The sequence below is a fragment of the Cydia fagiglandana genome, chromosome 3 (assembly GCF_963556715.1).
Source record: "Cydia fagiglandana chromosome 3, ilCydFagi1.1, whole genome shotgun sequence".
In the NCBI taxonomy this organism is placed as follows: domain Eukaryota; kingdom Metazoa; phylum Arthropoda; class Insecta; order Lepidoptera; family Tortricidae; genus Cydia; species Cydia fagiglandana.
This window is the reverse complement of record NC_085934.1, coordinates 16,351,592-16,377,778: the sequence shown is the minus strand read 5'-3', so window position 1 is coordinate 16,377,778 and position 26,187 is coordinate 16,351,592. Positions and strand designations below refer to the sequence as shown.

The 26,187-nt window shown below is 38.5% G+C and overlaps 3 protein-coding genes across 5 annotated transcripts in view; 2 read left to right on the top strand and 1 right to left on the bottom strand.

Moving 5' to 3' along the window:
* The window catches only part of LOC134680299 (uncharacterized), a 120,148-nt gene extending 115,758 nt beyond the window's left edge, over positions 1-4,390 (top strand). Inside the window, exons 1-2 of one of the 2 annotated variants that reach the window (XM_063539409.1) lie at positions 3,660-3,989; positions 4,164-4,390. In XM_063539409.1, the coding sequence (XP_063395479.1) occupies positions 4,171-4,323 (153 nt within the window). In that variant the 5' untranslated portion in view covers positions 3,660-3,989; positions 4,164-4,170 and the 3' untranslated portion in view covers positions 4,324-4,390. Of the gene's footprint in view, positions 1-3,659; positions 3,990-4,069 lie in introns of those variants that run through there. The other variant, XM_063539408.1, reaches the window with a different exon arrangement.
* Positions 685-2,096, bottom strand: LOC134680297 (cytochrome b-c1 complex subunit 7-like). The gene is made up of 3 exons (XM_063539406.1): positions 1,983-2,096; positions 1,828-1,875; positions 685-979 (listed from the first exon to the last, which is right to left on the bottom strand). Exons 1-3 carry the CDS (start codon positions 2,011-2,013, stop codon positions 732-734), a joined length of 327 nt encoding a protein of 108 aa, XP_063395476.1. The 5' UTR covers positions 2,014-2,096; the 3' UTR covers positions 685-731.
* Positions 4,391-4,478: 88 nt separating the features above from the next.
* LOC134680282 (lipoyl amidotransferase LIPT1, mitochondrial) lies at positions 4,479-15,921 on the top strand. 2 transcript variants are annotated; one of them, XM_063539385.1, is made up of 4 exons: positions 4,479-5,022; positions 5,442-5,549; positions 7,323-7,524; positions 14,717-15,921. In XM_063539385.1, the coding sequence occupies exons 1-4, from the start codon at positions 4,483-4,485 to the stop codon at positions 15,103-15,105; spliced, it is 1,239 nt and encodes a 412-aa protein (XP_063395455.1). In that variant the 5' UTR covers positions 4,479-4,482; the 3' UTR covers positions 15,106-15,921. The 2 variants fall into 2 exon arrangements, with proteins under 2 accessions (XP_063395455.1, XP_063395454.1); XM_063539384.1 differs by having other exon boundaries at positions 7,311-7,524.
* Positions 15,922-26,187: the final 10,266 nt, after the last annotated feature.

Genomic DNA, 26,187 nt, shown 5'->3' with positions numbered 1-26,187 from the left:
TCTGTCATTTTTACTTATGTATTTGTAAAAAAGTGATAAAACATAATTTAACTAAATCATCAGGCCCGTAAAGTTTCATTAATAAGGGATAAACTATGCGGTAACTATAGTCTGTATCTTTAGGTGTTTAACATATTTTCGACTTATAAGCAGCAAAATATGTATATATTATTAATATACAACAACAACAACAAGTCGAAAATATGATTTCACTAAAGTAAACCAGTAAATAAATAAATAAATATTGGGGACATCTTACACAGATCAACCTAGCCCCAAAGTAAGCAAAGCTTGTACTATGGACTATGGGTGCTAGGCGACGATATACATACTTATATAGATAAATACATACTTATATACATAGAAAACACCCATGACTCAGGAACAAATATTAGTGTTCATCACACAAATAAATGCCCTTACTGGGATTCTAACCCAGGACCATCGGCTTCGCAGGCAGGGTCACTAGGCCAGACCGGTCGTCCAAAACCAGTGCCCTGTTTATTAAAAGCTTGTAATTTGTAATACAAGTGGTGCCCTGTTTATTACGAGCTTGTAACTTGTAATACAAGTGGAAGTCACTTTTTGACAGCTTTTCTTAGAAAGGTACTTTCACTTGTATTGCAAAGTTTGTAAAAGCTTGTAAAGCTTTTGTCGGGTCCCAGATGTAAATAAAACTCCTCGTACAATTACCTAACTTTATTTAAATTAAATTATTAAACAACAAACATCTAATAGTTGGCTTCCCACGCCTCCCTCTCCTTGCGTTCTTTCTCAACCTGCTTGACGACAGGGGAGAGGTACAGCACATCCTCCTCGAGCTTGGTCCACTCCTCCTTGGGCAGGATGGTCTTCTGCAGGGAGAGTTGCATGGCGCGGACGATGCGGAAGTTGCGCTCGTCCACGACATGGTCAGGGATACGGCGCAGGGCTTCCTGGACATCTTCGGTTTCGTAGAGGCAGTCGTCGCGCATTAGGCCTGGAGATTGAAATATTTATAATTAAATATGGGAGTTGTGGAAATAAGAGGGAGAGGCCTTTGCCCAACAGTGGGACACTACAACGGGCTAATAAAATAAAAAAAAAGTGTAGCAAGGGTGTATGAAAGAAATGAAATGAACTACAATCTATTGTACAATCTCACTAATATGGCAATAATGCTGACACAAGAGAGCAGGATTCCTGGAATATCGGGTTACTGGATTTAGAGCAAATCTGCATAATTATTATTGATGTGTTTTTAGTATGTTATAGAAGTACATTTTACTAAAATACTAAATTCAAAGAAAATTCTACTCTTATCTGGAACTTAGCCATTTATCAAGAGATATTAGGGCGAAAATGTAAGTGCACATAGTAAATTAGTACATAGAATAGAATGCTCATTTGTATCCCAAATTTAGTGGTGGATTACTGTATATACTGGACCATGAAGTACCAGATTAATTGAGATTACACTCACTGTAGTTGTAGCAGAATGTAACTTCGATTGTGTGGTGTCAGCTAGATTTATGTGACTCATGAGCACTTTCTGTGCGCCAAGGCGGGAAGGGAAGGTAATGTTTATGCTAGGGAAATATTTGTGACGTTATCAACCAAAAGGTACCACATTGTCAGTTGTTGATAAGGTTAATTTAAAATTGAAGCTATATGGAAATAGTGCCTTATTGATAACCAACGAGAATGGCACATTAAATTTAACCATGTAGGTAGGTATTGATCTGGGCACTGTGGACATTTTGGTATCTGCTGAGGTATTTTTTATCAGCAGAATCACAATGGCAATATAAAAAAAATGTACACAAACTGATTGGAAATGCCACTTACCATATCTGTTAAATCCTGACATATTATAAGCCCATTGTTTCATGCTGCCTGGAAAAAAGAAGTTACGTTATATAACAAGAAAATACATGTAGAAACAATGAATATAAGAGTGTTGTAACTTCAATCTACATTAAAAATATCAATATTTTTCTTACTTAAACGAACTGCAGTAGCCCGGAGTGCCATTTTTGCTAAATTTACAACAGAAAAGTTGTAATTTAGTCGTCAATAACCAAATTACGATTTTTTTTACTCAAATGTCAAAGTCACCCGTGCCATGTGAGAGATGTATTTTCATAAGAGTTCTGAAGAGTTCATATTCAATGGTCCAAATCATGCTTAAAACATCATACCTGTTGACCGTTTGGTATGGTTCGTTGTTAAATTGCCTATCACATAATAATATATGCACTATTTACTCGACTGTATTTACTATAAAACAATAGTTGGTTAAACTAATTTGTCAGTCAGTAGTCAGTGAGAACCAGGAAACCTATACTCATCCTTTTCTTTTGGATGCTAATACTAGTTTAAGAGAAAGATAGTATGATTCTCTCCGTCCTTTGACAAACTATATATATTACGTCTTTTTCTACGCTTTGATAAAAATAACATAAATGATTCATTACTTCAAGTTGGACCAATAAATTGTCGTAGTTGTTAAAATATAAATAGAAAAATACTCTTGTCACTACAACTGGGTCTTAGGGATGCAATAATAATTATCGATTATCGAGAAAATGGGGTTAATATCTGCCAAAGGACTTGATGCCATAGGACACTTTTTTAGCAACTGTTTCTCCATAGGTCATCCCACATCCGATATCGGATCAGACACTCTGAAAACGCTTTTACCCGTCTCATGGTCATGGGAGGCACTCAGAGGCAGCACCCCCCAGGGTGTAAAGACTATTTAAATTTGATGGAATCAAAAATATTATAGGCCGCTAGGTGAAAGCGATTAACTAAGTACTGGGCTATGGGATAAAAAAAAACTGCCTAATATTATAAATCCAATTATATTTCCAGTCCAACATGATTTGCCCCCACAAAAAGTGATATTTATGATGAGCCAAGGGCTACACCGGTAGTGCCAGATTGCCTAAAGGCTCAGTAGGCCCGGCCTAGGGCGGCAAGATATTAGGGGCGGCAAATGGTGACAAAAATTCGCTGATGATAACAAGAAATAACTCAAAATGTAGTCAATATGATAGGTGCTGAGAAAGGGGCGGCTACAGGGCCTAGGGCCTAGGGCGGCAAAGACTGCAAATCCGCCACTGTACATCGGTGTAGAACGTTAGGGGCAGAGAGGTGTCACTGGCCTTTAAACATTATATATGCATGAAATGGATGAGCAAATTGCATCTCTTTTTCTTAATGTGCCAGATGAAAGTTACGCCGTGACGACGCAAACTATGAAATGAGTTATCCGGCTTAGAACATCCTTATCGATGTTTTATATCAATAGTCGCAAACATATTAAAAATTAAAAAAAATAGAATATTCAATATACTAGTTTCTTATCAAGGTATCACACTTTTGAAATACTATTTTTAGCACAGTGTTTTTCGCTTGTAAGACAGAGTTTTCGGCAATAGAAATAATTCAGTTATGAGAAGAGATAGGTGTCTGATTTATTTTGTGCTTGTTAGCTTTGTTGCATTTTTATTAACAATATCGATTAAACTATATATGTCTGCCTTGTCTACTGACAAGATTTGCTTGACCATCTATAATTCTTTTTCGCTAGGTTCTATTGATGTTTTCTTGACATTTTATCGATAGATCACGCACGGATTTTGACGTGACATGATGACATCCCTAGCTAGCCAATAAAAGAAAATTGAGAAAAATCTTAAAATTAGGCTGTGTTTTGTAATCTAATTATTTAATTTAACAAGGTAAAGTTGTATTGCAATATGTGGTTGATATGTAATGTAACTATCGTAAGCTTAACACAATACATAAAATTGTAATGACGTTATCCTAGTGTTATCAGGCCGATCTGCTTTTGAAGCTACACGATAAGAATTGGTTACGCGTGGCTCCTTCGTGCCTCTTATCAGGTTGTTTGCCGTCTTAGCGTGAACTTCGAATGCCCTCGCCCGACCTCATAGTTCCTCGGCCGGCTTATCACGATGAATAAAATGAGACGACGGAAGGTAACGAATTCATTCTATATCGTCGCGCGGTCTCGTACAGTTCGCTGATACGCATATCGTTTGAACAGTTGTCTTATAACAAGTACATACTACCATTGTTATTGTTCTCTTCGCGAGTGTTAAGTTATACTTATAAACTAACCTAGTAATTTTTTCTTTCATCCTGCATCCAAGAGGAGGAATGCCAAGTGACTGTCGGGATTGTCTGGGAATTCGTTTTCGAATTAGCACCCTGCACCAGACTTGGAAGTGGCTGCATCAGACCATCGCCCTTCACGAGTACCTCATCGCCCTCTCAGCGTCTGCTGCCGATGCTCCTTGTGCTCAACACTAGAGTGTTCCACCAGAATCTTTGAACACAAACTTTAGTGATTTAATTAGGACTATTACTACCAAATTAAGGTAAATCTACGCTTATAAACTGTTCTTATCTTTTCATACAAAAAAGTGTCTATTTGTGAACTGTTGAAACTAAAATTTATAAAGCACTAAAATGGCCCAAGCAATGATGAAAAAGGTGGCCGGCAGCGCCTGTGTGGTGATCGGCATCACCCGCAGGACTAGCTCCCGCAGCCTGGTGACTGCCAACAAGACCCTGGCTGCTAAGAAGGAAAGGGAGCTTCCCGCTGAGAGGGAGGTCACAAAGTCTGTATTCATGTCTCAGTCCACTGACATCTACACTAACCTGGCTTTAGAAGACTGGATGTACCGTAACATGGACTTCTCCAAGCACCATGTGATGATGGTATGGAGGAATGAGCCCTGCGTTGTGGTCGGAAGGCACCAGAATCCTTGGCTGGAAGCTAATGTACCCCTGTTGGCCGAGAAAGAGATAGCCCTGGCTCGCCGCAACAGTGGTGGCGGTACTGTCTACCATGACCGTGGCAACCTCAATGTCACATTCTTCACTCCCCGTGAGAGATATGACAGAAAGTACAACTTGGAGCTCATCAAGAGAGCTCTCTTCAGAGGCTTCGGAGTCAATGCCGTCATCAACGAGCGCCAAGACATCATCGTCAGAGATAAATACAAAGTATCCTTTTCAAACAACAGCCATTTTCTACCTTTTCACGGCGTAGATTCTTATTTACGCCACAGCATAAGGTTGTTATTAAATACTGTGGCTATTAATCACAGAAATAAAATAATTTCATAGTATACCATATTATATTGACACAGCTGTATCCTTTGTTTCCAACTTTAATGTGGAATTATCTAGACACGCGGCAGCGTGTCAAGCCAAGTTCAAGCAAAGGAACTGGCTAGCCAGCGCCAAGTGTAATATTACACGAACCACTTGGTGCCACTTTTGATTATCATCCGGTTTTTACCTATTAATAGAGTGATTCTTGAGGAACGTTTTGGTGTATAATTTGTTAAGGTTTTGCAGGTCGCTATAGTACCAAAACCAATCAAAATGCATCCACAAAAATTTCCTTAATAGTAACCTAGGTTTCTGGAACTGCTGCCAAGCTCGGCCGCCTCTCAGCATACCACCACTGCACCCTCCTTGTAGACGCTAACAAGTCTGATCTCAGCAAAGCCCTAGGCAAGCGGGAGGTGAGTCAAAGTCCACATGACTGGACCTTTATTTCACCTTTGTTATTGAACTACTTAAATACAATAGAAGTATTTGTCCTTGTAGAGTTTTAATTTTAAATCTAGCCTTTAAAAATCATTGATTTTTGAACAAAGTTTTATGGCGTTATTCGTAAACGCGTTCCATGCCTGATTTAGCTATGAATCGTTTGTCTTTATCTGTCATTTTGACTGATGTATTTGTAAGAAAGGGATAAGACAATTTAACTAAATCAGGCCTGTAAAGTTTTATGAATAAGGGAGTAACAGTTACTATGCACTCAACATGCAATTGAAAGCGACTTTCACTGAATATTAATATTGAATAGAATTGACTCCTAACCCCTTTTTGGTTTCCGAATGAATGAATTGGGAAAATCACCTTTATAAGCGAAGCATTAAATGTTTAAAGTACTTTGATAAATACCATAGGCTCCTGCCTCTCGGCGTTCTTATAAGACGAGAGGCAAGCTTGGTGCCGCGAATGTTTTGATTCAAAATAAATATACAGTATAGGGTAAATAGCTTGATTCTGCGATATAAGAAATGTTTGTATGTCCTATGTATTTTCATTGTTACAAAACTGGACAAGTGCGAGTCGGACTTGCCCACCAAGGGTTCCGTACTTTTTAATATTTGTTGTTATAGCGGCAACAGAATTACATCATCTGTGAAAATTTCAACTGTCTAGCTATCACGGTTCTTGAGATACAGCCTGGTGACAGACAGAAGGACAGTGGAGTCTTAGTAATAAATAGGGTCCCGTTTTTACCCTTTGGGTACGGAATCCTAAAAACCTGTACCTAATTTACTAGCGCCTTATATAATCAACTTTGTAGTTACGTTAGTTGTTAGGTTGTTACTATGTAGATTTGAACATGTGGCATTGTTTTTCTTTGCCGCGCGTTGCAGAGTTTTTACATATTCAGTAATGTCACAATGTCAGCTTGCGCATAGGCATGATCATGATTCACGTGCGACTTTATAAAGGAATGTAAATGGGTTTCAATTGTTTGTTCTGTGCAACTTTAGTACTTAACTCTATACAATAGTACCTATATGTATGCTCTTATTTATAATGACTAATCTAGTTTTGAGAATGGAATTTATTTTCTCTAAGTTTTCTGTAGTAGGCCTGTCCATATTCTTTTTGTTCTTGGCCATGCTCATTTTATGTTTATCTGGAGCGGGTATAAAAAAATAAAAGCCTATGATAATGAAGTGATATCTTGTTACTTTTTGTAGATATAATTACTTATTTGATAATATGATAAATACCTATTATCCGCTGTATGATAAAGAATAAAATGAAATAATTAATACCTGCTCCAGATAATAATACCTAGGCATAGGCACATAATCTAACTTACTAGTTTTCTATTTCTTCTATTGACAAAATTGCACAGTGCCAGCGCCATCTAGTGAAGTTCCATCTGTACCTCGCTAATTTAAACTCCTAATTCTCAGAGTTTTTGAATTTAGGATTATCTCTGATTCCATGTGTTGAAATTTGATTTATTTTGTCCATATATAAAAGGACATCGGGAATTGGGAGTCTAAATGGAGACTTTGCCGTAAAATTTCATAGTAGAAAGTCAATAACCCGCTTTTTAGACTAACAGTAAATCAGCATTATTTCAGACTAACGTATCTACCTAACCTAAATAACGCTATCCATCCTTTTTCTTGACTAACTACCTTCCTCCCCAAATAAATAGTCTAAGGGCATATAATTCTATTTAGCATGGCATACAGACGAACGCGACCGCGTCCGTGCCTTCGCCCGTGGCCAACCTGTCAGAGGTGAACAACCGCGTTACGGTGGACGCGCTGCAGACGGCGCTGGGGTACGAGTACATGCGGACCCCGGCGCTGAGCCTCGGCGATGGGGGACAGAACCTGATCTCCCAGCAGCGGGGCTTCCAGTTCGTTAATCCTTCGGAAGACTGGTTTCCAGGTGGGTTTGTTCTTCATATGTGTACACTATACTATACACAGTCATGTATAGTGTTCCATTGGCTTATCGTCGATTTAGTCGCAAACCTCGTATCTCCATTTCAAGAAAATTAGTTATTGCTACCTTGGATAACCTTGGATAACCGGAGGAGTTCCAAGGTTTGCGACGTAAGCCGACTTTATATTTATAAAGAGGGCTCTTACGGGCACTAAGAATGGTGCTAGTCCAGCGGTGTCATTCACGAATTCGAGCCAACCGTGCAGTCTAATGCAACTAGTTTTGACCAATCGCGCGCGTAATTCACTCGGCAACCAATCGCGTTGCGGCGTTTAACTGCACAATTGGCTCGAATTCGTGTGCCCGTATGGCCCGTCTTTATAAGTACGAGGGTTGCACTGAAAATGTCGGGAATAGAGAATACTGTCGCATCTAGACAGTCAATCTTTATTTTAATGCATACTTAATCTCAAACTGACCACGCATATAAATTTTCTTTTGAAAGTAATCATTCTGTAATGCACACGGCTCATAATCCCAAAGTCCTTTTTGTATGGCGATTTTGGAGCCTTAGTGGTTTTGTATGAAATTCGTGGAGTAGCCAACGGAATTGAAGTTTTTTTTACATATATATATATATATAATATTTTTTTACTGTTGTCATATGAATATTTAGGAATGTCGAAATCTGCCGATATGCAACTTTTTTGGCAGTCTTTTTAATTAACAGCACAAATGCGATTTTAATTTTTGACGTCGCTTTGGAATGACATGCTTCTTTAAGATCATCTATGGGATAAAATGAAAGTGACTTTCATATTTAATTTTAACCGCAAACGAGCGTACGATGAACTCTAGTTCATAAAAAAATAACAGAAGCCCATTGTAACTTTTATTTGTTCGCTGAGGGCATATTGAAAACCGTTTAAAAATTTGATCGGAAAAATCACTTTGCCAAAAATTCAAATAATGTTCGACATACAATTTTCAAATTGCCAGTAATTCTTAAATACAAATGACAACCAAATGAAATATACCTTAAAAGTTTTATAAAGAGTTACATTTTTATAAATTATATGCCTCTTTCTATTATGTTATTTCTAAGTGTCCCATTCCCGAATATTTCAGTGCGACCCTCGTATAAGTCAATGAGTATAGTTCGTGAGAAAAGATTGTTAAGACATTGGACTTTAATTTGCAATAGTCGAACGAGCGAGCGAAGCGAAGCGAAGTTCTTACATTCGACTTCGGACACGCGGCCGGCTAGCGGCACGTCCCGGCATTTCGATGTTTTTAAGCTGAACTGTCAGAAGATAGTTTGATACTCAAGAACTTAAGTAAATTTGTCCTAATTTAAATGAAATTGGGTAAACGTGTAGTTGAGGGCAGTAAATTTTAGTCATTAAATTATGAGCAGGCTTTATCAAGAGGTTATTAAGCTAGAAGAGCTTAAAATGCTAAAAAGCTATTTGTGAGGGGCCATGCATTTCTGGTCATCTTTTTTGTAAGAAAGTATGGTCGAGTTTGGTATCAAATGAAAGCGCTCGGCTTGCACTTTTATAATATCGTCTTTAAATTTACCATTTTGAAATAATTAGCAAGATAAAAATAAACATAGTATAGGTATTTGACATTTGGCAAGAAACTATGGAAGGTACTGGTTCTACACTCCATAGGCACAAGAAACATCACGGCTTACCACAGATACAGTTTATTTTAATCTCTATGGTGAATCAGTTAACGGCTCCACAGAGCTTACAATTATAGTTTGTCAAAGGACTGTCGTTTCAAACACAGACAGAGAGAATCATACTATCTTTGTCTTACACCAGTACTAGCACCCGAAAGAAAAGGACGAGTATAGTTTTTTTGTTCTTATTTACTGACAAATTTGATTTGACAACTATATTCGCAAGCGTTTTCAATCCATTGTCGACTTTAGCCTGGCCATAAGGCCACAGACGTTCGGAATGGGGTTGGCAACTGTCAAAGGTTTGCATAGATGGCGCCATCATAGCTTGCCTCTTTGTTTATGAGATAATTTGGCTTGAATGACTGGCATCCAGGACATATTCATTAAAAAACAAAAAATTGACACAATTCTAGGGATTGACAGGGCAAGCTATGCTGGCGCCATCTTCAAAATACTTCGACCGGCCAACGCCATTTTCCGAACGGAATGACATTTGTAGAGCGACGTCCCGTTCCTACCTGTCATTCCGTACGGAAACTGAATGAAAAGCGGCCAAGATAAGTGTGCAACAAAATATAGATGAAGATGGCGGCCATGCACTATGTCATAAAAATCGTCATGGATGTCGTTTTTTAGATTTTGGGGGGCGCAGATTTCGATGATGATGATTATTTTGAAATCCAACATGGCGTCCATGCACTATGTCATAAAAGTCGTCATGGGTGTCGTTTTATAGGTTTTAGGGGGCACAGATTTCGAAAACGATGACCATTTCGGATTCCAAAATGGCGGCCATGCACTATGTATTGCTGAAATCAGTGCCCTGCCTTGTTTTACTACAAACGCTTTCTCTCTTACCCCAGCCACAGATGAGGAGATTAGAAAAACAATAATGTCTGTGAAATCGAATGCTGTTGGCCATGACGAGTTAAGTAGAACTATGATTACTTCCATTTTAGAATGTATTCTCCCTGTTATTACGCATGTTATTAATTTCTCTATGTCTTCTGGGGTTTTTCCTTCGTTATGGCGTCACGCCTATGTCATTCCTCTGCCTAAAGTTTCCAACCCTAGTGCACTTAAAGATTTTAGACCCATTTCTATTCTCCCCTTTCTTTCAAAAATTTTAGAAGCTATTGTCCATAAACAACTGTCCACTTACATTTATTCCAATCAATTACTTTCTTCATTTCAGTCTGGTTTTCGTCGTGGCCACAGTACTTCCACCGCTTTGCTCAAAGTGGTCGATGACGTGAGGCTCGGCATGGACTCCTCATTGTTGACAGTGTTGGTCCTTATCGATTTCTCCAATGCTTTTAACGCTGTTAACCATGATCTGTTACTGGCCACTCTTAGGCATCTGAATATATCTTCATCTGCGGCTGGTTGGTTCTCTTCGTATCTTCAGGACCGTCGTCAGGCGGTTCGTTCTGATCGTACGTTTTCTGACTGGTGCACTCTCACTTCTGGAGTTCCACAGGGCGGAATTCTCTCACCTCTTCTTTTCTCGATTTTTATTAACCTTATTACTTCTAAAATTAAATGCTCTTACCATCTGTATGCTGATGACTTGCAGCTTTATACCCAAGCGAGTGGTAAGGATCTGGACCAGGCAATCGCTGAAATAAACTTAGACCTTAACCATATCTCCACTTGGTCACATTGCTTTGGTATCACAGTCAACCCAGCTAAATGCCAGGCCATATTACTTGGCAGCACCCGCTTACTCTCTTTGGTAAACACTGTGGAATTGGCGCCAGTTCTCTTTGAAACTGAAGTTATTCCGCTTTCATCGCAAGTGAAGAACCTGGGGCTAACAATTGACAGTGGGCTCACATGGGAACCACAGGTGTCCGACGTTAGTCGTAGAGTAATTAACACGTTAAGAGCACTCTATCGCCATAAACATTTTCTTCCGGTCAGCACAAAAACTCTCCTTGTCCAAGCTCTTGTTCTGCCTGTCCTTGATTATGCTGATGTTTGTTACACTAATCTCACTCAAGATTCTTTAAATAAATTTGACCGGCTACTTAATAGCTGCATTCGGTTCGTGTTTGGACTTCGTAAGTATGACCATATCTCTGCTTTTCGTAGAAAACTTAATTGGCTCCCTATACGAGATCGTAGGTCCCTTGGTATTCTGTGTACTCTCTACTCAATCTTGTTTGATCCGTCCGCCCCAGAGTATCTCCGCTCGAAATTTAAATTTGTTACCCCACGTCCAGGCACAGATCTCCGCTCTTCCCGTAGCCTTAAGCTCATTGTCCCCCAACATCGAACGGGTTTCATGTCCAATTCTTTCACTGTCCAGGCTATCAGGCTTTGGAACGGTCTCCCACTCTCTATCAGACAAGCGCAGACCAAATTCACATTCAAGCGCATGCTGCGCAAACATTTCCTTGACAAACTTTCTTCTTCGTCAAGTTAATGATTCACACAAGGTATATAATTATGTATATTATGTATGTAAGTCTATTTGTATTAAGTATATGTGTAAGTTTATCACCATAGTTTATATTCATATAGAGTCTTGTTTACAAACTTATTTACTTTAAAGACACTGCACCTACTTAATCTTTCTGGTTTGACCCATTGGTTGACTGGTAGAGAATGCCTTAAGGCATTAAGTCCGCCATTTGTACCTTCATGTATTGTGCAATAAAGATTAAAATAAATAAATAAATAAATATGTCATAAAAGTCGTCATGGATGTCGTTTTATAGGTTTTGGGGGGCACAGATTTCGATAATGATGACCATTTTGGATTCCAAAATGGCGGCCATGCACTATGTTATAAAAGTCGTCATGGATGTCGTTTTATAGGTTTTAGGGGGCCCCGATTTCGAAAATGATGACCTTTTTGGATTCCAAAATGGCGGCCATGCACTATGTCATAAAAGTCGTCATGGATGTCGTTTTATAGGTTTTGGGGGGCCCCGATTTCGAAAATGATGACCATTTTGGAATCCAAAATGGCGGCCATGCACTATGTCATAAAAGTCGTCATGGGTGTCGTTTTATAGGTTTTAGGGGGCACAGATTTCGAAAATGATGACCATTTCGGATTCCAAAATGGCGGCCATGCACTATGTCATAAAAGTCGTCATGGATGTCGTTTTATAGGTTTTGGGGGGCGCAGATTTCGATAATGATGACCTTTTTGGATTTCAAAATGGCGGCCATGCACTATGTCATAAAAGTCGTCATGGATGTCGTTTTATAGGTTTTGGGGGGCCCCGATTTCGAAAATGATGACCATTTTGGAATCCTAAATGGCGGCCATGCACTATGTCATAAAAGTCGTCATGGATGTCGTTTTATAGGTTTTGGGGGGCACAGATTTCGATAATGATGACCATTTTGGATTCCAAAATGGCGGCCATGCACTATGTCATAAAAGTCGTCATGGATGTCGTTTTATAGGTTTTGGGGGGCCCCGATTTCGAAAATGATGACCATTTTGGAATCCAATACTGGTAATTGTAGTAATCGAAAATTGATTCCTGATTCCTCAAATGGAATTGTACTTAGTAATTCCGTATTGTTAGATTACAAAGTAATCTGGGAATCGGTAATCAGATTACAAAGTAATTTCAAGTAATCGTGGAATCAGGAATCAATTACGAAATGCCCATTTCGGACTAAGTAGCACTGCATTCAATTGATCTTTTTGGTGAACCGCGAGTTCACAGTTCGGGGCGAACTACTAGTTAGAACATACTTTTAAGAGAAGCTTTGCACAGTGTTTCAGATATACCTAAGAGGCTTAGCATTCCGCCGTCGCTTTTGTAAAGAGCATTATGAAAAATAACAAAGTCCTTTGGTTTCTCTTACTTATACGAAATAGCTTAGCTGTCTAAGGTACTAACAACTCGGTGTAGTATCGAAGGAAGACTTAAGCACAAATATGTAGGTAGTTGCTATTGCGTACATTCAGCAGAAATAGTAGAGGATGAGACTACGCGTCAAATTATGTACCTGTATATGTCTATAATATAATAAAACACAATTGGTGTGGCAGATACTTTGGAACTGTGTAGATAATGTCGCTAGTAGTACATAGTAGTAATGGTAGTATAGTATCGAAGTGCCTTTTGCGCGTTTTTACATGACAACATGACATAAGTGCGATAATATTTTTGCCACAATAACAACCAAATATTTCCTATCGCAAATAATTTCGACGAATGTTCAGAAACGTGACCATTACAACTAGTCTTTCTTTATCTGGGCCTTGAGACCAGAGGGTCGCGACCCACACTTGAGAAACACTTTGTTTAAATTAATTTGTAGCCGCATAGTAACCGTAATAAAGTTGGACCAATGAATTTATTTACTAAATTAAATATGCGGGTACGTTCAATTCATATCTACTTTATTCAAGGATTTACCTTTTTATCGTTCGCACGGAAGTCTTTTGTCTATTCATTATTTAAATGAATTCATCTGACCCACAATAGTGAACCATATAGGTAAAAATGTTATAATTAGATAGTTGTACTAAGCATCGTTGTTAGGCACCTGTATACATTTTTTGGCATTAAAGGGCCATTGCATAATGGGTCCCATTACTCCACCGAAATCCGCTAATCACGAGTATAATCTCGTTAAATACGGTGAAGTTTTCCAATTTTCGTTTGATAATAAAATCTTTGTACAGCTTTACTTCGAAAGAAAAAAAAATGTTTAGCAATGAAGTGACACCACTTATATCCCTTAATTATTTACTTGTTCTCTTATTATCTGTTCAATCCCGCCTGTCTGTATATACAGCTGTCTGTATATGCAATAATGCAACACTGACTGCACCATTGTTATTTATGATACCACATGTAGACTACTCAAGTAAACAACGTTATCACACGCAAATAATACTTAATTAGTGCCACTGTAAATACATTTATCTCTTGAATGATAAATCCAATATTTAAAATTGTGATAAGCGAAATAAATACAATGATATGATTTATTTCTGTGCTAGTTTTCGTAGCTAAGATAATCAGAAAAATATTCACTAAGTTTTTTAAATACTACGACGCAATAGTTTCACTCTTTTCCATCAAAAAAAAAATTGACCTACGGCACAAAAGGTAGACTATAATTTCTGTTTTATAGTAGTTAGCAGTGGCGTGGTATTAACCTTTTGGACGCCAATAACCGATATATCCGTACCGCAGGTTCAACGCCAAAGACCGATTAAACGGTCACAGACCACAGAGCAACATAGACCTACGTGCATATGCATAAAGTTAAATTTCAGTTTTGACACTTCGGTGACGTGGCGTCCGAGTGACAGCTTTTGCGTTTGACACAGCGTCTAAAAGGTTATCAAAAATACTCTAAGGCTATCCGTAGTTAATTTGACGCACCTACTTTTCAGTTGATTGTAGAATAATGTGCTGTAATGTCGCCTATGCTTGAAATAGGAACGCCACGCCACTGGTAGTTAGGTTTTGCTTTGTTGATAATACTGTATATAATAATATTATTGCGTTGTTACAGGTCTCTCGGAAATCAGGAACGAGCTCCAAAGCTGGGACTGGTGCTTCGGGCGAACTCCCGTCTTCACCGTGAGCCGCACCTTCCCAGTACCCGAAGAACTGCTAGCACCATCCAAAGTATACTCCGCGACGCAGGAGCTCTCCATCAACATGAAAGTAGAGAAAGGTCTGATCAGTGACGTGACCTTGAACATCGCGCCTGGCCTCATGGAATCCGGGTTCCACGGCGAAGCCTCTGTGATCACTCATCTGATCGGGAAACGCTTCACGAGCGAAGCCCTCACCGCGCTCCAAGACGCGATGCTCACTCGCAGGGATTCGGGCGCCAAACTTGACGACCGAGAACAGTTCGTGGCCAAGTGCTTTGATCAGGTCGTCAATACCGTCTAATGTATTAACGCGATCGTAGCGGTTTACTGAACATTTTCACGAGGAAAAGTACATCCAGGTTACAAAGTGGGATAAATAGTATTTTCCCCTTTGCAATCTAAATGCTTTAAGTGTATCTTCTCGCGATAGTGCTCTAACATGTAATCTTTTACGATTTTGTATTGTATAGATATAGACAGTGTGTATCATTGTAAGTATAATTGTAAATGTACAAATAATGTAGATAATATAACTTGGTCTCGTTGTGTAACTTTATGTAGAGTTAAAATGTGCCTTAAATTGTTGTATCAATCAACCTCTTTCTTATTTTTTGGCTGCATATTCTTTTAACATCTATTCTTCTTTTGCGTTTGTACAGAATTTTATGTTCTACTAATTACTTTTCTGCTTGTTCGATACGTGTTATAGTTTAGTCTAATGTTTAACGCGAGACGCACTTCGCGCCGCAACAAGAATGCATCATATCATTTGTTTTAATTTAATTATTATTTCGTAGCTGAATTAATCCAAGTAATCCTACTTATTGATACATTTAACGTTACTTAGCATATGTTTTATAATGTGCCCTTCACACTTGCGCACACACACATATGACGCGAGTGTGGAGTGCTTATATTGTTTTCATTATTTTAACGTATGTTAACACATGTCTTACCTATAGTCTGAATACCATTTCATAACCTTTATTACTTTGCCGTAAGATCTGCCCTAAACAGGGACTTTTTTGTATGGAATGGAAGTAATATTAGTTATTTTTAATTTAGTTTTAAATGCTCTGTATCTCAGGATTTTATTAAAATATATTACATGACATTATATATTTGTTTTCTTTATCACCTCGAATCGAAGGTCGGTATGTTTATCTACTATGTAGTCGTTGGCAGGTTAAAGGTTGCCTCGCTACAATATGTTATTGATTACGTTTAGAATAGGCGTAATAAGGAGCTTTTAGCGGTGGTATACCCGCAGGCTGTGCGCGCATTAAGCGGCTATGGATGGATTAGTGGAAGCGTTGTCCTCGCACAATGAAAACTGGCTTGGAAGCTCCTCTCGCTTTGGAGGTGGTTGCGCCCGCGCCAGTCCGCGCTCGCACTCGGCCGCACGCGCGCGCTCGAGCGCCATATTGAATTGTGACGCGTTGTCATGACAACCACGTAAACAGATCTTTGCCGCGTGTTTTTGAACTGCTTGAAGCTTAGTGCTGTGATTTAGTATTTGAATGCGATCGGATAGAGATCTTTTTACACTTTGAAGTGAGTATAATAGGGTATACCTAATCAAATATTTATTTTTAGATTAAATTAATACCTGCTTACTAACTTTTAATCCTAAGTAAGTATTCTAAGTTTAAGTAAACTGGAGAGATTTCTGTAAAGATAAACCCCACCACCTGAATTTCACCTACCTAATAAGAGTAAACATAAGTAGGTACCTAATACGCATCTATAGATATTAACTAGGTAATAGCTAAGATAAACCTATTTTTTTCATTAAGGGACCTGTTCGAGCCAATAGCTAACCCAAAAATGTTTTTGTAAAACTGATTTGTTACTAAGGCACGGCTAGTGAAGGAAGCTAAAATACCTACAAGTTATAGGTAGCTTTTTGTGTTTGTCGTAATGTCAAAATTAAGTATGAAAATATAGGAATTTGTTGAAATTTTCTTGATCATAGACTGATCCTATGTGATGCTGATGGTGATGATTGACCATAAAGGCTGTTGGGCGCAAGCTCGAATTCCGGCTTGTATTAGGGCTGATTTAGACGGCGCGCGAACTCGCATGCGATTTTAGTTACATTGCGGACTGTTGGTGATGTCCAAATTTAGGGTTGCCAACCGTACTATATTATATAGTATTGTACTATATTTTGGCTCTCTGTACTATATACTTTTGAAAAAATATATAGTACGCTAAAATACTATATTTCCGATTAAACGTATATTACACTCATGTTTAGTATTTTATCTAAAAGTACTATCATCATCATCATCATCTCAGCCATAAGACGTCCACTGCTGAACATAGGCCTCCCCCTTGGACCTCCACTCGCACCGGTTGGAAGCGACCCGCATCCAGCGTCTTCCGGCGGCCTTAACAAGGTCGTCCGTCCATCTTGTGGGTGGGAAAAGTACTATATTTTTTTGAAATGTACTATATTTTTGATGCCTTATTCTGGAAAATACTATATTCCACCGAAAAAAAGTTGGCAACCCTATGTCCAATTCAACCGACCGATCAAAAACCGCAATGTAATGAAACTCGCATGCGAGTTCTCGCATCGTCTAAATCAACCCTTAAGAGAGTTTTTAATCCCCCCGGCTGGCTCAATATTAAAATAAAATTTTGCGTTAGCCCTCTGTAGGTCAGCTGCTACGCCATCGAGCTTAAAAACAAGTTTTTGTCCAGATAATTAATAATAATTAGGTACTAAATAATAGGTGCTAAAAGGTACTTCTATACTAAAATATAGAAGCAATCTGAGTGTTTACTATAAAAATTATCATAAATTTAAATACGTATTACAGACATAGAGGCATATTTGTGTTTAACGTCCTTTTAAACAAATTCTACAACATAGGCAGGCGTGTCTCACTCCGCGATTTCGTCGCTTTGCTACAGGTAGCTAAAAGAACATTCGTTCGGCCCCAATTTTGGGGTTTGCCATAAGCCGCGCGTGGCGCTGTCGCCACCTAGCGGCCATATCTGTGCTGATCGTAACAGACGCGTTTTGTTAGAGAGTGAGTCTTCTGTACTTAGTACTATTATTTATTCTGTGACATAGGTGCGGGATCTGGCTAAGCTATAAAATGCTATAATACACCTAATTATGCAATACTCGCTTAATATGAATATACATTGCGTGGTTAGCACTTAAAAGGCAATAAAATTGGTAATATTAAGTAATAACACATCCCTCCACTGCTATGCTGGAAGCATCAAATTAAAAACAAAATATTCTACTTACTGGTATGTCTATTGCCTTTTAGCACGCTATCAGTAGCATCTTCTATCGGTACGTACCTAGTTTCCTAAAAATAAAGTTAATAGTATTTTATACAACGTGATATAATAGAGAGCTTTTCAGTCGAGTACCGTGTTTAAGCTTTGTTGCCTAAGTGAGGTACGACATTAAAAAGCTTGATTAAGTATATCACTATTGTATAGCCATTTTAAGTTGGGTACCCACTACCCAGGAAATAAAATAGCTTTTTAAATTATTTTTGTCCTTTACCTAAATAAGACTAAGTACCTACATACGAAAGTTACTAGGTACACTCTACTTATTTAGCACTAAAGTACCTATATATATGTATATGTACAGTCAGTAACACCACTCGCTTAGCACCTTTGCATACAAACTTTTATACATATAAGTACCGGGTTGGGCGGAAAAGGGTAGGTAGTGGCACCTTTTCCCTGCAGCTGCAGCTGACTGTACATCGTACCTTAGCAAGTTAAACTTCTTCTTCATATTTCTTAAGTATACCTACAGTTATACTTATTGTGCAGTGTGCTTATTTTTATAAATCGTAGGTAACTAATTTAACCTGTGACTAGTAAAACTGGTAAGAAAGCTAATCCCGTAAAAAGCGTTGCCAACAGATAAAGTGTTCATTAGGTGCACGTTAAGTTTCTATACACGTTACAAGTTCATTAAGTTCATTTCGACATAATTAGACGTTACTGACCATCCTCTCACTCGCCTGTCCTTTCAAACTTCTCGTAACCACTTCCTTCCATTTGTGTTCACAAAATTTGTAAAACGCTAAGGTTTTACACCGTGTTTTTTTAACTTCGTTAATTTGAAGGGTGCATTCCTGAGCTTAAATTAAGTTACTTTCTCAAAGATACCGGGTATTCTATGTCATTTCGTTATTTTAAATGTACCTACTACCCCAAAGTTAACGTAGTCACGCTATCTAGAAATGTGCAAATAAAACGCAACTCTTTTGGCTTTAAGAATAGTTTACAAGGAGCTTCAATTATGATATTAAGGCTAGTTTGCCGCATCTGACCAGTTAGATTTCTAATTCTAATCTACCTGATCCTAAGACTAACCCAGGTAGTTTAATCACCTATGGCTAATAAGGGTATTTTCATAACGTGTTAAATCAGCTGCTTTTCAAGAAATTCAAGGCAAATACGAAAGACTCGTGCTGAAAGCTTTGACATTACCTCAGTAGGGCTATAGTTAAGTTTGGCCTTGTCTTTCTTTAATTTCCCAAAAAGATGTGTAAAATATATTTTTTTCATTTACGAGTACATGGTCTAAAAAAAGTTTTTGGCAAAAATTTCATTTTTGGTACAAGCTTTTATAGCTGACTGTACTTTTCTTTCCACGGGCAACTAACTAATACTCATTGAGACAATCCTAAAAACCCCAAACACAATTAGGTTTCGTTGTTTTACCACAGAGTGCCTATGGCCACCTCCTGTCTCCATCATCAGATCAGTTCGATGGTACCATAATATTGCATTGTCATCCGATTTATACATGCATGCAAAATTTCAGCTCAATCGGAAACCGGGAAGTGGATAAAATTTAACTTGCAAGATTTGACTAAGGACTGTATCGTTTATTATGAATACAACTTTACTTAGCCGTTTTTTCTGGTATTATATTTTTATTAAAAAATTACACATATAGTTTAATTAGTGCTTTAATAATAAGTAACATTTCGTCCTGGGAGATCACGTAAAGCATATGGTTTGGATAATTATTTACCCAATCCTCCCGAGTAACTACAACGATTTTGGACAAATACTACAAGAAAATTTACGGTTTACGAACAAGACGAGATATTACACAAAAAAAATCGTACTATGTAAACAGCAATTACATATGATTCGTAAAGCGAAACATCTGGGCATAGTCTAATCATTTCTTTTAGTTGGAAAAAAAGTTTTGGATCTGTGTTTGGTGGCCTTTTAGAGAATATGGCATGTTACTAACGACAACCCCGACTTTGGTATACAATATAACCATCATGGAGCGTTTCTATCGACCTGTTCTAGCCATGGTTCAACGCCATGAATGTCCGTTAGGCTTTGGATTTCGGTAGATTCTTTTAGCTGTTTCCCTCATTTCGCTGGCGTCAGAAATTGACGGGAATCCAAAATGTTGCATAAAAAGTCGTTTTCATGTAAAGATAAAAATTCACCGCATTTATTCTGTGGATGTTCAATTGAGCAATCATGAAAAGGACACTTAGATGGCATATTTTGGCAGCATATTAACCTTTTGTTTCTTTAAATCGTACCAAGGAATCGGTGAAATAGTCTCAAATTAAGCTCGATAGGCTTGTCCAAATTACATTTGCTAGACGGTATTATAATCATCTAGCTAGGGTTCTAAGTGACAAAAAAAGGTCGAACCTTTTTTTTCTTGATTAAAGCATGAAACTTGGCACAGTTGTTCCTTATATCAAAACAAGCCGATTTCGATCGGTAGCCCGAAGGAGCCTCCCCTCTGGGGCCCGAGAGGGGGGGGTCAAAGTACCGCTCCGCCCGGCTTCATTCTTAAAATTCTAACAGGCCCCGTTTAGCTAATAGGTCATATTTGGTATCAATTTCGGATAAATCAATAACGTAGAATTCATTTCTGGTATAAAAATTTAGCAATTTGTAGAAAAAATTAAAAAAAAACTCATAGTATCTAATTTTTCAAGTGTAATTTTTGTTTCTTATTTATTGTCAAAATTAAACTGCCTGGTTTTTCTACATTAAAAAAATATGATGATAAAGCCTATTTAATGCAGATTTTAAAAACATAACTTTTACATACCTTTATTTAGAGGAAATCGCATAAAAAAAACTTTTATCGTCTCGCGCCGGTGAATATCTTTTTACTGACATCGGCATCGATATAGACAACATCCGAAGTACACACTCTGGAGACCAATTAAAAGTATTGTTTATTGTTGTAGATCCTATTATAAAGATAGAAAAGCGTACAAATATTTTTTTATGTGTCGTTCAGTGAAAAAAGGGACCTTGGAACAAATTATCACAGAGCCTCGCGTTTGTATAGAAGCATACTCGTATTTAGTTAGTGCCAACCACTCCATGGACTCCATGGTCGCTGTTCTCAATATGGGATATTACTGCAATGTTCTGCCGCCAGAGTGCAGCACTACCGACTCTAGTAAATTCATAGACTAACTTATACATGTAGATGTAGATGTAGTGTAGGGACGCCCGGTCAGAAGCAGGCGGGCTGTCGATCGCTTGTCGCGTTCATTCAGCCCAGTTCCCTGGAGTTGGAGCTTCAGGTTACTGTCCCGGTGGCATTCCCACACTATTCTCCTCAAATCTTCTTGTTTTCCTGCAGAATAAAAGGACATCTTTGAGTTCGACGTCCTTTAGTTCGTTTTCTTTTAGTGTGTCTCTACCGAATGTATTATATCGCGGTGCCGCGTACATAGTACATTCTGCTAGTAAGTGTAAGTTAGTCTTCTCCTTACCACAATGTGGATAGGAGGCGTCTCTACTAATTTCCATTATCTTGAGGTGTCTGTTGAGAGTATTGTGACCTGTAATGATACCTGTCAATAGTCTCAGACTGCTCTTACCTAGTTTCAGAAGATACCTGGTTCTCCTGTGGTCTATACCTTTGATCATCATCTTCGACTGTCTGCATCCAGTCTCTTCTTCCCATTCTCTCTGTGCTTCCATCTCTTTTACCTTCTCTATGACTCCCTTCGTGACATCCGCTGACATAGGCAGAGCCGGTTCCGGACCTATGTATTCCGTCTCCGCCCTTATCCTCGCCAGCTCGTCAGCTTTCTCGTTTCCCGTTACTCCCTGGTGTCCTGGAACCCATGCCACCGTGACACTTCTTTGCTTGCCTATCAAGTTGAGCTCCTCTCGACATTCTATCACGAGAGAGGAGGTAACTGATATTTTCTTTAGTGCCTTTAGTGCTGCCTGGCTGTCTGAGTATATTACGACAGCGCCCTCTTGTTTTACGCTCTTCTTGATTATGCTTGCGCAGCGCGTTATAGCACATACCTCGGCTTGGAACACGCTAGCATATCTACCCAGTGGTACTGATTCTCTCCCAGTTTGAGGATCACTATGCCCGCTCCTGCTAGTTTCATCGAGCTTCTTCTTGAGCCATCCGTGAAGCAGATGGTCGTCGGGTGTCCGACTTCCACCTTCCAGTTATCTCTGTCTCCTATGTGTATTCTATATTTCTTGTCAAATATCTCCTGCCTCTTTATAAGGTCATTATTGGCCATCAACATTTCAAGTTTTGATAGTGCCTCTCTTTGTATCAGCGCGTGTCTCTTGTCTACGCAGCTTCCTCTCCATTCGTTGCATGCTTTCATTCTGTACCACTGTTCGGTGGCTCTTTTCTCTACCTCAATCCAGAGTGGCTTCAAGCCTAGCATTACCTCCATTGCGTGTGTCGGGGTCATTCTCATAGCCCCCGTCATCATGAGGCACGCTAATCTCTGGACTTTGGTTAGGTGGTCTCTTTGGTTTTCTTTAATATGTGCTCTATACCACCATGTCACGGCTCCATATAGCACCCTGGGTAGTATTATCGCCTTGTAGATCCAGTGGATCATTCCTGGCTTCAGTCCCCAGTTCTTTCCTATTGCCCTTTTGCATTGGAACAGTGTTCTTATAGCTTTAGCCGTCTGCTCCTTGATGTAAGTTTTGTACCTGAGTTTACTGTCTAAAGTAACGCCCAGATATTTCAACTCCTCCACCATGTCTAGTTCTATACCTTGTATCTTTATGGGTTTCATCTCCTTTATTCTTCTATTAGTGAATAGCACCAGCTTTTTTTTCGATGGATTGAGATCCAACCCTCTCTCTCTACACCATCTCAGTACCCGTCTGAGACTTCTTATCATTATATCTCTTATCGCAGTGACAACCATTCCTCTCTCTAACAGCACTCCATCATCAGAGTAAGCCTGCATGTACATGCCTCCTCTGTTGAGCTCTTTTACCGTTGAGTTTAGAAGTGGGCACCACATCAGGGGGGACAGGCATCCCCCTTGTGGGATGAACCCTCTTCTTGGACTAATCGTCTTTGTTACTCCTCCCAGCTCCGCCGTAATGGATCTACCTTTTAGCATTTTCCCTATCCATTGCGCTATTGCCGGTCAGATGCCCTCACTCTTCAGACTTTCCTCCACGGCCTCGAAGGTTGCTGTGTCAAAAGCCCCCTCAACGCTCAGTCTGTCTTCTTGGGAATGGAAGCAAAAAGCAAATGACTGTTTCCAAACTGTTCCTACTGTGGCCAGAATATGATTGAAACTGACATATATACTTACAGTTTACTTCTTATTCATTGAGAACAGCGACCATGGAGTCCTTGGAGTGGTTGGCACTAATTAAATACGAGTATGCTTCTATACAAACGCGAGGCTCTGTGATAATTTTTTCCTAGGTCCCTTTTTTCACTGAACGACACATAAATAATAATATATGTACGCTTTTCTATCTTTATAATAGGATCTACAACAATAAACAATACATTTAATCGGTCTCCAAAGTGTGTACTTCGGATGTTGTCTATAACGATGCCGATGTCGGTAAAAAGATATTCACCGGCGCGAGACGGTATAAGTTTTTTTATGCAATTTTCTTTTAATAAAGGTAAATAAAAGTTATGTTTTTAAAATCTGCATTAAATAGGCTTTATTGTCATATTGTTTTTATGTAGAAAAACCAGGCAGTTTAATTTTGACACCAAATAAAACATAAAAATTACACTTGAAAAATTAGATTATTTTTAATTTTTTTTAATTTTGTTCGACAGATTGCAATTTTTTAATAACAGAAATGAATTCTACGTTATTGATTTATCCGAAATTGATACCAAATATGACCTATTAGCTAAACGAGGCCTGTTAGATTTTTTAGAATGAAGCCGGGCGGAGCGGTTCTTTGACCCCCCCTCCCTGGCCCCAGAGGGGGGGGGGGTCCTTCGGGCTACCGATCTAAATCGGCTTATTTTGATATAAGGAACTGCTGTGCCAAGTTTCATGCTTTAATCAAACAAAAAAAGGTTGTTGCACTTAACATCCTCACTAATCATAAAGTCCCTAAAATAAAATAAATGTAAAACCTTCTTATATCAGATATGGCTTAAAAATACCCCCAGATTATACCTTAAGAACATAGTAATACAACATAATACACACGTCAACAGTTAGACCAGGTTTTATCTGTATTTATAATAAACGATACAGTCCTTACACACAGACAGTCAGACAGACAGACAGGCAACGGTCAGGTGAAACTAAATAAAAGCTTGTAAAATGGCTAAAAAGTTCACTTAGTTTGAGCGCCAAAGTATCTCGTCAGAAGTGGGAGCCTTTCATCCCAATTACAATCTGTATATTCGCGCAGTTACTTATTAAATATCTAGCGCAAAGCGGTCTGCCTCAACTTAGGTTGCGTTACGATTTTCGCCATTTAATCATACGGTCCAAATTTATCTGTAAACAGTCTGTAGCTGTAAATATTTTATTTCTTATTGCCGGACACTCACGTGTATATGGTATACTTTTGTTTGGGATTGGGAAACCGGGAGGCGAAAGGGTTAATCGCATTGGAAGTGCAATAAAGTCTTATTCAAATTTACATAATTGTTCTGCTTTTAACTTTGACTTTGGTCCTTCGAGCCGAACAGGGTCGCTGGCCCGTGGTTCTTTCAGTTCCGCCCGACGTAGAAATCGCACGCGCATCCGTCGGAATGGCGCCGGCGCTTGCGAAATGAAACACTTGCATATTTTATGTTCGTATCAATAAAATCTTGTAAACCTTAATTTAATTAACAGTTTTGAGCACGCCTTTTGTTATAATAAGCTCGAGGTTTCACCTTCGGTAATGACATAAATAAAGTAATAATATGCGTGTTTTATGACTGTCCTGATTTTCCTAAAAGGACAAGATCTCTTACACTGTGTATACGCACGGTAAAAGATACCCCCTCAGTAGGCAAGCACGAGACACAGGCCACCATAATATTTGCATTTGTCGCGCGATAATGACAAGAACTCCCGAGGCCTAGTACAGTCAAGTGGTTTTATATGTGACGTTCCACGGGAAAAGGTACCTTATGAGGGTTTCTAGTTTCGGAGATATGAAATGTTTTGTAAAGAGGTGAAAAAATGCTCAATTTTTTTTTATTGTGTGATCTGAAACCTTAATGCGTAACGTTTGTTTACCTGTTTTTATTTTTGTTATAAGTTAGTTATAAGCCTAGTAATGTCGTCTCAGAGTTTAGTCGAAAAGGTACCTTATGGAAAAAAGATTGAAAATTCCCAAAAAACTAGTCAATACGGGAAAAGAAGTTTGGTAGAGAACTGTATTAGCATTCTGCAAAACTAATTTGATAATTTCAGTTCTGGTTGGGGCGCCTAGCAAATATTATAACCGTACATCGACCGACATTACAAATCCAAGTAGCCTGCTATTATACCAAAGTTACTCTCGTCAAGTCTTTCTTAACTAGAATAATCTTCATTTGGTTTGGTCGCATGCAATAAATCAGCCATTGGTTTGCTGAAAAATGCCAATACCCGACGCATTACCTTATGGAATATCTGAGGTCATTGAACCTCAATGCCGCTTGTCTTCAATGGCAACCAAAATATATTATTGATAAGAAATAGACTATTTATACCATCTTTACCCCAAAATATTATTAGTTTATCCTAACTGTTCCATCATTATCATGCCTCATCATGTAACTTAACCACAAGGTACCTTTTCATTACATACAAATTATTGGTCTTTTTTAAGATTATTATGACGAAGAACTAATTAAATTTGTGGCAGTTTAATGTAAATTAATATTTTCTATCCATAAAAGATAAACTTCAATGTGATTGATGTTTTGTAGTGATGTATTATTAGATTTATTTCCATAAGGTACCTTTTCGTAAATGTATGGAGCAAATAGTGTAATTGTTATGTAAGTTTAAAGTGGCATAAGGGGTTAAATATAGTATCTAGTTGGGGTTTTAGGATTTATTTCATTTGAATGATAGAATTTCTTTCATATGTGCTCAGAAAAATTGATTGTTTGTTACATTAAAAGTAAAAATATTCA

What these genes read in the sequence shown, in the direction of transcription:
- LOC134680297 (XM_063539406.1), bottom strand. Translation starts at nt 2,013, where the DNA reads ATGGCACTCCGGGCTACTGCAGTTCGTTTAA. An exon ending in GGCTACTGCAGTTCGTTTAA is followed by an intron (nt 1,876 to 1,982) that starts GTAAGAAAAATA and finishes TCTTTTTTCCAG; the next exon opens with GCAGCATGAAACAATGGGCT. An exon ending in GTCAGGATTTAACAGATATG is followed by an intron (nt 980 to 1,827) that starts GTAAGTGGCATT and finishes TTCAATCTCCAG; the next exon opens with GCCTAATGCGCGACGACTGC.
- LOC134680282 (XM_063539384.1), top strand. Translation starts at nt 4,483, where the DNA reads ATGGCCCAAGCAATGATGAAAAAGGTGGCCGGCAGCGCCTGTGTGGTG. An exon ending in TCGTCAGAGATAAATACAAA is followed by an intron (nt 5,023 to 5,441) that starts GTATCCTTTTCA and finishes ATAGTAACCTAG; the next exon opens with GTTTCTGGAACTGCTGCCAA. An exon ending in AAGCCCTAGGCAAGCGGGAG is followed by an intron (nt 5,550 to 7,310) that starts GTGAGTCAAAGT and finishes AATTCTATTTAG; the next exon opens with CATGGCATACAGACGAACGC.